We start from the raw sequence: 13,151 nt of genomic DNA on the forward strand, positions 1-13,151 counted from the left end.
GTTTATTTGAAAATTTTCCAAAATTTAAATATGAACCATTAAAAATCAATAATGAAAATATTTATGTAATATTTGTGATTGAAATCCACAAAATAACAATAAATTTCACCAACAAAGTAGAGATACAAAATTTACCTTAGCAAATTGAGCTCATGTAAACAAAGATAGTGGTCATGATAGAAAAAGTTCAAAACACAGAAGAAATGAATGGCTAACACTCTGTGTAGAACACAAAAAGTCATTACCAAAAAAGAAACTCTCAAAACCATCATTTATTCTAGAGAAAAATATTCTAGAGAAAAATATGAGAAAGAAAAACCAAAGTTGTTAACATGTTTTCTGTGACCTTCCAATGTATAAAAGTTTATATAAATTTTAAAAATATCATCGATCCCACATTTTTTCATGTTTACTTTCTTACCAACCATCTTTATAAAATTATGCAACTCTTCTCTTTTTACCTAATCAAAGTAAGTGTGAAAGTAATTTCGTAAACACGATCCTCTAAAATTCTTGAAAAATAAATGATTCATTGATAAGCACTTTTTTTTTCAAAAAGATTACTGAATAATTCCTTTTAATAATACAACATAATATTTAAATGATAAGAATAAATATAGATAAAAAGAATGATATATTTTATCGTAAAGAGGAAAATGAAATGAAAAGGGTGTGAATATGTATGACTGAAAATAGTTGTAGGTGTGTGATGACCACCAGATTCCTATGTACAAGCTCACCCACCACAATTCAATTGAAATCTTTGAACCATTGAAAACAATCACACAGAAAACAAAACCACAAGAACCCTAGGATCCCCGTGACTCTCGTTTCTTCTCCATGTTGTTAGCAATCTCACTCTCTTTCCACTTTATCTCACCTCTGCAATTTCATTTGCTTCACTTTTCTCAATTTCTCTTCTTTCCATGGAGCCACGTCCTTTGCACATAGCTATGTATCCATGGCTGGCCATGGGTCACCAAACAGCATTCCTCCATCTATGCAACAAGTTGGCCATAAGGGGTCACAGAATCTCCTTCATCACACCCACAAAAGCACAAGCCAAGTTGGAACCATACAACTTGCATCCTCACTTGATCACATTCGTTACCATCACTGTTCCTCACGTTGAAGGTCTTCCCCCTGATGCACAAACCACTGCAGATGTCACTTACCCTTTGCAACCAAACATCATGACAGCCATGGATCTAACCAAAGATGACATAGAAACCCTTCTCACTGATCTCAAACCTGAACTTGTTTTCTATGACTTCACACATTGGATACCAACCTTGACCAAGAAATTAGGCATCAAGGCCGTGCACTATTGCACTGCTAGCTCTGTCATGATTGGTTACACTCTTCCACCTGCTAGATATTACCAAGGGATTGACCTATCAGAAAGTGACCTCATGGAACCCCCAGAAGGGTACTCTCCTAATCATCAATACCCTTTCACATAGGTTTTAAATATATAGACTTTTTCTTTAAGTTTTATATTTATTAGGTTTTAAAGATATAGATATGAATTATATGAATATGTTGTGTAGTTATAATTGGTATCTGACATATGCAACACAGGTACCCTGACTCTTCCATCAAGCTTCATGCTCATGAGGCTCGAGCCTTTGCCGGAAAAAGAAAGGACACGTTTGGGAGCGATGTTCTCTTCTACGATCGCCAGTTCATAGCACTGAATGAAGCTGATGTGTTGGCATACAGAACATGCAGAGAAATCGAAGGGCCTTATCTTGATTACATTGGAAGCCAGTTCAAGAAGCCTGTGCTGGCTACTGGTCCAGTTATTCTAGAGCCACCAACCTCTGAGTTGGAGGAAAAATTCTCCACATGGCTTGGAGGGTTTGAGGAAGGATCGGTGGTTTATTGTTGTTTTGGGAGTGAGTGCACTTTGAGGTTAGAGCAGTTCCAAGAGCTGGTGCTTGGTCTTGAGCTGACTGGCATGCCATTCTTGGCAGCAGTGAAGGCCCCAGTAGGGTTTGAGACAGTGGAATCAGCAATGCCTGAAGGGTTTGAAGAGAGGGTTAAAGGGAGAGGGTTTGTGTATGGAGGTTGGGTTATGCAACAGTTGATTCTTGCACACCCTTCTGTGGGGTGTTTCATCACACATTGTGGTTCTGGTTCTTTGTCTGAGGCACTGGTGAACAAGTGTCAGTTGGTACTGCTGCCTAATGTTGGTGATCAGATTCTGAATGCAAGGATGATGGCCAACAACTTAGAGGTTGGTGTGGAAGTTGAGAAGGATGAGAATGGAAATTACACAAAGGAGAGTGTGTGCAAAGCTGTGAGCATTGTGATGGATGAGGAAAATGAAACCAGCAAGAAGGTGAGAGATAATCACACTAAGCTCAGAGAGACCCTCCTTGACATAAATTTGGAGTCTTGTTATCTTGACAACCTTTGCAGCAGACTCCAAGAGATAGTTGATGAAGGAGTTTAACTTCCAACCATTGGAATTCACACAAAACATCATACAATAAATGTTGTAGTATTTGCACAAAATTGTCACATTAAACACATGTTACATGAATACAGTTTAGACTCAATGACTACATGTTATAAAAATCAAGCAAAAAAAACTGAAAAAACTGAAAGAGATCAAATGAAACCTCTACAAATATAGAAGCTAATATATTTAAATAAAAGAAAAACTATAAGATGTCCATTGTTCTATTTTTTAGAACAAAATTATTATAAAAGTTTCAAACTTAAAAACAAATAAAATATATCTCATATTGTGATTAATCTAATCATATTATCTCACCATATAACAATATTATATCAATTACGAGCTTCTTCGCACATCATAAATGTTAAGATAAATTATAGGAAACATGAAAAATAATATAAAGTGATGAAAATAGAAAATAGAAAAAAAAAATATTAATGGAGTATTTGATGTATCAATATGTCTATATCGTCTTAAAGACAATAAATTACGAAAAAAAGAAAAAATAGATGAAACTGTGTGTATAATTTATCTACCCAATCCAATAAATATATTAAATAGTTTAGTTTCACAAGGCTCAATCAATGTTATTAATATAAAGTAGTTAAATAATATTAACAGATATATTTATTAGTACAGTTACACTATATTAGCAAAATATAGTGAAATCAATTATATTATAAATATCTTTTAATCTGGTTAAATATATATATATATATTAATGTTATTATCATACTAACCAAACATAAAAATAGTAAGTTTTTATTAGCTCTGGTTAAATACACTCATATTTTCATACTCAACAATATTCTCATAGATTCTAAAGTTTTTTCGATGACTTGAGCGTTGAAAAGTCTTTTTCATGTAAATCTTCTCCCTCTGGACAACGAGGGATTCAATTCTAGCATTAGGAACATTCAAGCCAACATTTGAATTAATATGGAAAATCAGAGACTAACATGTGGCATATATCCATCACTCAAAAATTGAACTACCTAAATGATCACAAATCATCATCTTCATCTTTTATCTTCTCCTACCAAACCTCAATGTTGCCACTGTTGGACCTTCTTCGACTCCAACTGCACCTCGTCGACATTCACTAGTAGCAACGGTGTGCCACCAGAGCAATGTTGTCGGTGACCCAGATGCAAATCGCACGTGAGAACACCATGAGCACGTTATTGGATTGTGAAAATGCAACGAGCCTCCCAATCCACCATGACAAACAACTTTTTGTCACAAAAAAATGTAGCGGTTATTCCTCTTGGACAAGAGTTTCTTCTAGAATGACCATAGTGGCAGGCGACGACCACTTCAACGCGTCCACACCGTCACACATGAACATCGGTGTCGCTAGACGCACAATAATTGATAGTTGCAGGTGTTGGAATCATAAATTGATTTTTTATTTTAAGCGTATAAGATAAAAGCCCAAGATTAGAAAAGACCCAAATAGAATTTTAGAAAAATCCTATCTAGAAGGATTCTACAATGAAGTATGCAAATATCTTGAGAGTTATTATCTATAAGATGTTTTTATATAAGTCCATATAATGTCTAGAATCATAAGAATATTTTATAAACTTTTAGAGAATGAGTTATAGCCCTTGGATGAATTTTGTAGTGGCAAGATCCCAACATTGGTTGAGGAGGTGCCACTAGTATAAATAGGGATGATGTATTACTAATTGTATCATATGTAATCAAGCCAAAATTAGAAGCACTCAATATTACAACAAGCCTTCCCTTTCTCGAAATATTCTAACCTCTCCAAATTTTTAAACACTTCCTTCAAGCCTCTAAAATTTTCTCCCAACAAAGTGGTATCAGAAGCACAAAATCTTCATAAAAATGACAAATATAGAGTTCCCTTTCAAGTCTCGATGCTCACCAAGAGCAACTACGACAATTGAAGCTTAAGGGTGATAGTTATCCACAATGCACATGATGTATGAGAAGTGGTCGAGAAGGGCCATATCGAGATAGCGAATGTGGACAATCTTTATCAAGCTCAAAAAGAGAGTTTGAGATACTCAAGGAAGAGAGACAATAAAGCTCTCTGTCTAATCTATCTTGGATTAGATGAATATAATTTTGAGAAGATTTATGGAGTCAAGTCGGCTAAGGAAGCATGGGAGAAGCTTAAGATCTCTTACAAGGGAGTTGATCAAGTAAAAAAGGTATGTGTTCAAACTTTAAGAGGAGAGTTTGAAGCTTTGCATATGAAGGAAGGTGAACTTGTCTCTTATTACTTTTCAAGAGTTTTGACAATTACTAATCAACTAAAAATAAATGGTGAGAAGTTAGATGATGAAAGAATTATGGAGAAAATTCTTAGATCATTAGATCCAAAGTTCGAATATATTATCACCATTACTGAAGAAACCAAAATTTTGGAGGTCGTGTTAATAGAGCAACTTCTTGGTTCATTGCAAGCTTATGAAGAAAAGAAAAGGAAGAAGGATGAGATTGTGGAGCAAGTCCTCAAGACACAAATTGATTCAAGAAAATAAGAAAACATATGCAACCAATCAAGACGAAGTTATAGTCAAGAACAAGGACGAGGGCCTAACAACAACAACCAAAGAGGAGAAAACTCTATAAGAGGTCATGGGGAGGAAATACGAATTCAAGGTATGACAAGTTATGCATCAAGTGTTACAATTATGATAAATTCGAACATTATGCTTCCGAATATAGAACCCCTAGCAGAAATAAAGCCAAAGAGAAAGCTAACTACGCTGAAAAAAGGTGTCAAGAAGATGGTACCTTGCTACTGGTTTACAAAGGCCAAGATAGAGACAAGGATGATCAATGGTACCCTGACAGTGCAGCAAGTAACCATATGTGTGGTAAAAGAAGCATGTTCATGGAGCTTAATGAAACAATGGAGGGAAACATGGTTTTTGAGAAGAATCATAGGTGGCATCAAAAGTAAAGGTAATGTCCTCACTAAAGAACGGAGAACATCAATTTATTTCCAACATATATTATGTGCCAAGCATGAAGAGCAACATCTTGAGCTTAGGACAATTCTTAGAGAAAGGTTATGATATTCAACTTAAGAATAATAACCTTTCTATAACAGATAATACAAATTCATTGCGAAGGTGTCGATGACAAGAAATAAAATGTTTGTGTTCAACATTCAAAGTGATAGCCAACAATGTCTCAAGATGTGCTACAAAGACGAATCATGGCTTTGTCACCTTCGATTTAGCCATCTTAAATTTAAAGGATTATAGTTGTTCTCCAAGAAGGCAATAGTGAGAGGGTTGTCTTGTATTACTCACCCTAATCAAGTTTTTGAAGGATGTGTACTTGGAAAACAATTCGATTGAGTTTTCCAAATGAGTTGAACTCAAGAGCCCAAAAGCCATTAGAACTCATACATACAAATGTATGTGGCCCAGTCAAGCCAAGATCACTCGGTTGAGTAGTTATTTCCTTCTCTTCATTGATGATTTTCAAGAAAAACATAGGTATATTTCTTAAGGGTTAAATATGTTTTTGATCCCTTAACTTTTAGTGAAATTTGGAATTAGTCCCTCTTCAAAACTTTGGCCTAATTTAGTCCCCAAACTTTAAAAATGTGTGAATTTAGTCCTTTGAACTAAATTTTGTTAGGTTTATTTGATGTTTCAAGTGCCTTTCATGATAGCATTTGAGTTGTTTATACCATTTGACATATTTTTGCTTCAATGTTAACTGAGAAATGCGTTTGAAACATCAAATAAAGTTAACAAAATTTGGTTAAAAGGACTAAATTCACACATTTCTAAAGTTTGGGGACTAAATTAGTCCAAAGTTTTGAAGAGGGACTAATTCCAATTTTCACTAAAAGTTAAGGGATCAAAAACATATTTAACCCATTTCTTAAAATAAAAATCAGAGGTATTTGAGCACTTTAAGAAGTTAAAGCCCATGATGAGAAGGAAAGTGGCCTTGTGATCAAAGCTTAAGATTCGACCATGGAGAAGTGTTCACATCAAAAGAGTTTCAGAAGTACTAAGACAATGGAATTAAATTACTGTTGGCAGTGTCAAGTTCCCCTCAACAAAAATGGAATTCCGGAAATAAAGAATAGAACAGTTTTAGAGATGGCAAGGAGCATGCTTAAAAGCAAGAGATTTCCAAAGGAGTTTTTGGCTGAAGTTGTTGCATGTGCAGTTTATCTTACCAACCACTCTCCAACAAGGAGCGTAAGTGGAAAAACACCACAAGAAGCGTGAAGTGGAAGAAAGCCATGTATTTATCATCTTAGAGTCTTTGGAAGCGTAGTTCATGTCCATATACTAGATGAGAAGAAAACTAAGCTTGATGAAAAAAGTGAAAAATACATCTTCATTGGTTACAACGCAAACTCCAAAAGGTGCAAGCTCTACAACCTTGATACAAGAAAAATAATTATCGGTTAAAATGTAGTGTTTAATGAAGAAGGAGAATGGGATTGGTCGACAAATTGTGAGGACTATAACTTCTTCCCGTGCATTGAAGAAGATGACGTGGAAAAATCACAACAATCAAAAAACGCATTTGGTACCCTACCTACTTCACCAAATACAATACTTTAAGAAGATGTTCACACGAAAGAACTCCACATTTTCAAAGTCTACAAGAAATCTGTAGGGTAACTGAAATTCTAGACAATGTCACATTATTTTGTCTATTTGCGGACTGTGATCCCATGAACTTCTAAGAAGCAATTGAAAAGAAGAGTTGGAGAAATGTTATGGATGAAGAGATCAAGGCGATAAAGAAGAATGATACATGGGAGTTAATCTTGCTTCCAAAAGGGCACAAAGCAATTAGTGTCAAGTGGGTTTACAAAGCAAAGATGAACTCCAAAGGAGAAGTTCAAAGATACAAGGCAAGATTAGTGGTGAAAGGTTGCAGTCAAAGAGTTGGCATCAACTATGACAAGGTATTCGCTCCATTTGTTTGACTAGAAACGGATATATCATAAGCAGCTCAAAACAATTGAAAGATGCATCAAATTGATTTCAAATCCACCTTCTTAAATTGAGTTCTTGAAGAAGAAGTCTACATTGAATAGCCATAAGGATATGAAGTCAAGGGTGAAGAAGATAAAGTCTTGAAATTAAATAAGGCTCTTTATTGATTGAAACAAGCCCTTAAAGCTTGGAATGTTCGAATTGACAAGTACTTCAAATAAGAGAATTTTATTAAGTGTCCATATGAGCATGCACTCTATATCAAAGCTCAAGGCAGAGATATTTTTATTGCATGCTTGTATGTCGATGACTGGATTTTCATAGGGAACAACCCAAGCATGTTTGAGGAATTCAAGAAGTATATGACCATGGAATTTGAAATGACATATATAGGGCTTATGGCATACTATTTTGAATAAAAGTAAAGTAAGGAGATAAAGGAATTTTCATCACTCACGAAATTCAAGATTGATGATGTTAATCCAGTTGGTACTCTTATGGAATGCGGCATCAAGTAGAGTAAGGATGAAGAGGGAGAAAAAATGGATCCAACCCTTTATAAAAGTCTTGTTGAAAGTTTGTGTTATTTAACTTGTCGTTGGAGTCGTGAATTGCTACATGGAAGCTCCAACATCTACTCACTTCAAGTCTGCGAAGAGGATTTTTCGATATATCAAGGTACAACAAGCTTTGGCCTATACTATTATGTTTCTAACAATTACAAGCTTGTTGAATATAGTGATAGTGATTGGAATGGAGATATGGATAATCAAAAGACACAACCTTTACTTGGATGTCCACGAAGCACCCTATTGTCACTCTCTCTCCATGTGAAGTAGAGTATGTAGCTGCTACTCCATATGTTTGTCATGTTGTTTGGCTGCGAAACCTATTGAAAGAGTTGAGCTTCCCACAAGTGGAGCCAACAAGGATTTTCGTGGACAACAAGTCAACAATAGCTTTAGCACAAAATCCAGTCTTCCATGATCAAAGTAAGCACATCCACACTCATTACCATTACATTAGAAACAAGGATGTGAAAATCGAATATGTGAAGACGCATAATCAGGTAGTAGATATCTTCATCAAACTGCTAAAGAATGAAGTCTTTATGAAGTTGAGAAGTTTCCTTGGAGTACAAAATAAATATTAAGAAGGGGTGTTGGAATGATAAATTGATTTTGTATTTTAGGCCTATAAGATAAAAGCCCAAAATTAGAAATGGCCAAAATAGAATTCTAGAAAAATCTTATTTAGAAGGATTCTAAAATGAAGTATACAAATATCTAGAGAGTGTTTATCTATAAGATGTTTCTAGATAAGTCCATATAATGTCTAGAATCATAGAAATATTTTAGAAACTTCTACATGACGAATTATAAAAACCCTTAGATTAATGTTGTAGTGGCAAGATCATAACCATTGGTTAAGTAGGTGTCACTAGTATAAATAGGTGTGATATATATGTAGTTATATCCTATGTAATCAAACCAAAAATTAAAAGCAGTCAATATTACAAGAAGCCTTTCACTTTCTCAAAATCTTCTAACCTCTCCCAATTTTTAAACACTTCCTTCAAGCCTCTAAAGTTTCTTCCCAATAACAGGTTCAACAATGAGGTGTTGCTATGGTTTGTAGTGAAGGAGGCACATATCGTCAAGCGTATGCCGAGGAAAGAGACGAGTTATGATTGCAAGAGAAGGAGGAAGGAATGGGTTACAGTTACGATATACCTATAACTAAATGAGATTATTGAATTTGTTCATTCACTTCACTTTCTTAGAATACATCAAATCAATGCACCAACAAAGAGAGCAAGAAGAAAAGCACCGAGAGTTTCTACAAAAGCACCAAGAGTTTCTACACCACTAGAAGTTTATGTTGGTGGAAGAGAAGTCTTAGAAGTCATAAATAGCTTATGACAACATGTACAAAGATCAAGTTAATATAATGTACACCACATAATAAACTCTAAGCCATTGAGAACATGTTAAATGTCTTATCTACACCTACAATTTTATTCTTATCATGATGCAGATTAAGAGTTAGTTTCCTATATCATATTCAAATGATTTCCTTATCAGCCAAAGATCCTATACCAATCAACTTGTCCATTAACCTTTTTATTGGTTGGTATATACACCTCAGTAGTTACTAAGAAATCGACGAAGGCCATCAAGATTGGGATATAATTTTAAAGCCTTCATTGCAAGCATTCTTGCCTCACCAAAGTCCTTCTAAGTATAAGTCAAGAACAGTTGGATTGCAATACATGCACCTTATCATGCTTGCCTCTACCAACACCACATATTGTAGCAGCAACACCTATTCATCATTAGAGCAAAAACTTACTCATTCACCTCAAATCTGAGTCACAAAAGATTTAGATGCAACTTTTGGAATGAGCTACTTAATCCAAAGGTTCTCCAAAAGAAAATGAGGCTACAAGTCCTAATCATACAAAACAAATACCTGAAAAGGAAGCAAGCCACTATGTTAGTCATTCTCTTGTTTTCAACACAATGCTTGAGAAGGACATTGTAGAAAGGCAAAGTGGTACCGTCCAGATTTATGACACATGATAACCTCTATAATGATGATTGGGGCACACCCACACAACTCCACCAGCCGATATCCCCCCTATCAAAACTTGGAGTTTTCCAACAAAGATGCAATAACTCTACTCTTGAAAGCCTAATATTCCAACTTGGAGACAAAGCTTTGAAGCAGCTCACAATGATGGTAAGTTACAAATCAATCTCAAACACAACGACCAAAAAATCTTTAATGCATGAGAATGTTGATAGATCGATATGCATAAGGTATGAGAAGAAACTAGGGTGAAATGGATGCGGTATAAGTGATATTCACTAGCGGAGTGTCAATGTCATGAAGGATTTAAATGAGGAAAATTGTAAAAAAGGTTTGAAGAAAACTCTGGTTAGGAAAGACAAAGTTCTTAAGTTTATTCATTGTGACTCACCTCTCTTTCCTAAGAGTCTACTTAGTAAACTTCCACAATATTTCCCCTTAGAAACTTTCATACATCGTGCAGCTACAAATTTAGGTGGTACTAGTATCAACTTACACCATCCTTCATTAAAAGCCTAAAACTTCACCAAAATCAACCTCATAGGAAAAGGAATAACCTGTTACTAGAGCTTGGCAAGACAACACTTTAATAAGGAAAACAATAAAGAGTAACTCAATATTTTAGTGCCAAAGTATAAGAGTAACTCAATATTTTAGTGCCAAAGTATAAGAGTAACTCGATATAAAAATACCCTTGTATAGGAGTAAGAGCAGCTTGACATTCCAAAACCAAAGTATAAGAACAATTTAGTGTTTCAAAACCCAAGTAAAGGAAAAGCTCGACATTGACTCAATGATAACGGTAGAGCTTGGAGGGACATCCTTGCGCCATCAGGTCATGTTAAGAAAATAGTAGCCAAAAAAAGGATTACCCAATGAACTCGGAGAGATGGTCGAGATATTAAACTTGGCGAGATAGTCATGTAAGAAAAATAGTGACTAAGCATATAGCAACCTGACATTACAATACTTGCGTTCAAGAAAGAACGCTTTAGAAGGTGGACCAAGTATGGAGAAAGTTCAGTTGTGCTCGAGATTGTAAGCAAAAGGAAAGCTTGCACCCAACTAGGATGAAATATATCACATTATAGACTCCCTCAAAAATAAAGCCTACAAGCTACAAGAACTTAATGGAAATCTAATCACTAAGGTCACCTCAAGATAGACCTAAAGAGGAAGTGTAAAGACAAATGTCCAAACAACACAAAGCCTACTCTGGCAGCAAATGAGCCTACCTAAAATGGTAGCACAAAAGCCTACCTCAAAAACACATGAACCAACCTAAGACAGTAGTATAAGCAAAGCCTGCCTCGAAAGCACATGAGCCTACCTAAGACGGTAGCATATAACCAAAGTCTTCCTCGACAACACATAAGCCTACCTAAGAAGGTATCATAAGCAAAGCTTGCCTCAATAGCACATAAGCCTACCTAAGTCGATAGTATAAACAAAGCCTGCCTCGACAACACATGAACCTACCTAAATTGGTAACATAAGCAAAGCCTGCTTCGACAAGACACTAGCCTACCTAAGTTGATAACATAAGTTAAAGCTTACTTTGATTGCACACAAGTCTACCTAAGTCGATAGGACTAGTTAAAGCTTGTTTCAATATCACACGAGCCTACCTAAGTCAATAACACAAGTTAAAGCCTTCTTCGGCAGCACAAAAGCCTACCTAAGTCGGTAACACAAATTAAAACCTACTACGGCAGCACATGAGCCCACCTAAATCGATAGCACAAGTAAAAGTTTGTTTCGACATCACATGAGCATACTTAAGTTGGTAGCACAAGTTAAATACTACTTCAGCAGTACACGAGTCTACCTAAAATAGAAACACATACAAAGTTTACCTAAGACCACAACACATACAAAGTATGTCTAAGACGATAACACATACGAAGCCTGCTGTTGAGAGGGTCGCACCTCCCACAAAAGTTTTGCATAAAAGAATGCAGTATAGACTAGGAAGTGACTCCTAGGTCGTCTCTCAAGGACCAATATTGCGGTTCAGTCTCAGATCACACACGGAAAAAGGGGGGTTTTGTGATTTTTTTTTTTTGGTTGCGGTAAAATTAAATTAACTGGAAATTAAATAAAACACGACCGAATTAAAAACGGCGAAGTAAATTTCAAAACAGCAAAAACCAAACGGTAAAAGACATCAAAATCAAATATACGCGAAACATTAAACGTGCAGAAAACGTAAAACATTAACGCATAATTAAAAACATCGGTAAAAACAAACAGTTAAAATTTAAATCGCAGACAAACAACATCAGGGATTAAATTGCAGTAGAATCAATTACAACAGCTAAACAAAAACGGTAAACTGATCTGGAAATTTTAACAATAGAAAACTAAACCAACTTTGCATTGAATTTAAATTGTGCAATAATTTAGTAAAGCAAACAAGAAAATTAAAATTGAAACATGCACACCACTTTGCCTCAACCGTAGTCCTCCATCAGAGTGTTTCCTCCTTCACGTTCCAGCTCCTACTATCCAGTTCCAGCTCTTGGTGTTCAGCATTCTCTCGGTCTTGCTCTCCTTCCAAACTCTCTACTATCTACTCCTACTCTACTCATTGAAACGTACACTGCTGAAAAGTTACACCACACTACCCATTGGAACTACACTGCTGGAGCTCCATCCTACACTACTACCTCTCTTCTACTGGAGACTAAAAACTACTAGAACCCTCAGCAACTCACACGGCTCTCTGCCCCTAAAATACCATGCACACCTATTACTCTCAAATGCAAAAGAGTTCATTTTCTTCTTCAAAACATTAACACCGCACATGTATATATTAATTAAAGAAAGACAATAAAAGATATCTCACGGTTAGTACATTCCATTCTCCAAGAAAATAAATGTTTAACCTTCCTCCATGTGTGCAGCCGTGACAACATTGGAATCTAAAGCATAAAAGAGTATTAAATGCAAAAGTGTTGAATCCTTAAATAAATGTTTAACCTTCCTCCATGTGTGCAGCCGTGACAACATTGGAATCTAAAGCATAAAAGAGTATTAAATGCAAAAGTGTTGAATCCTTGTTCATTCAATCAAAAGCTAAATGAAACGTTCCAGCCCTTGCACCAAAAAATAAAATTGGAAAAGTATCTCTC

At 35.6% G+C, this 13,151-nt stretch overlaps 1 protein-coding gene across 1 annotated transcript; it reads left to right on the plus strand.

The window, feature by feature from the left end:
• Window positions 1-923: 923 nt before the first annotated feature.
• LOC124842084 (UDP-glycosyltransferase 79B30) lies at window positions 924-2,480 on the plus strand. The gene is made up of 2 exons (XM_047318491.2): window positions 924-1,429; window positions 1,582-2,480. The coding sequence occupies exons 1-2, from the start codon at window positions 927-929 to the stop codon at window positions 2,456-2,458; spliced, it is 1,380 nt and encodes a 459-aa protein (XP_047174447.1). The 5' UTR covers window positions 924-926; the 3' UTR covers window positions 2,459-2,480.
• Window positions 2,481-13,151: the final 10,671 nt, after the last annotated feature.

This window comes from Vigna umbellata, chromosome 6 (genome assembly GCF_029865625.1).
Source record: "Vigna umbellata cultivar VRB3 chromosome 6, Vumbellata_1.0, whole genome shotgun sequence".
Lineage (NCBI taxonomy): Eukaryota > Viridiplantae > Streptophyta > Magnoliopsida > Fabales > Fabaceae > Vigna > Vigna umbellata.

What these genes read in the sequence shown, in the direction of transcription:
- LOC124842084 (XM_047318491.2), top strand. Translation starts at nt 927, where the DNA reads ATGGAGCCACGTCCTTTGCACATAGCTATGTATCCATGGCTGGCCATG. An exon ending in CTCATGGAACCCCCAGAAGG is followed by an intron (nt 1,430 to 1,581) that starts GTACTCTCCTAA and finishes TATGCAACACAG; the next exon opens with GTACCCTGACTCTTCCATCA.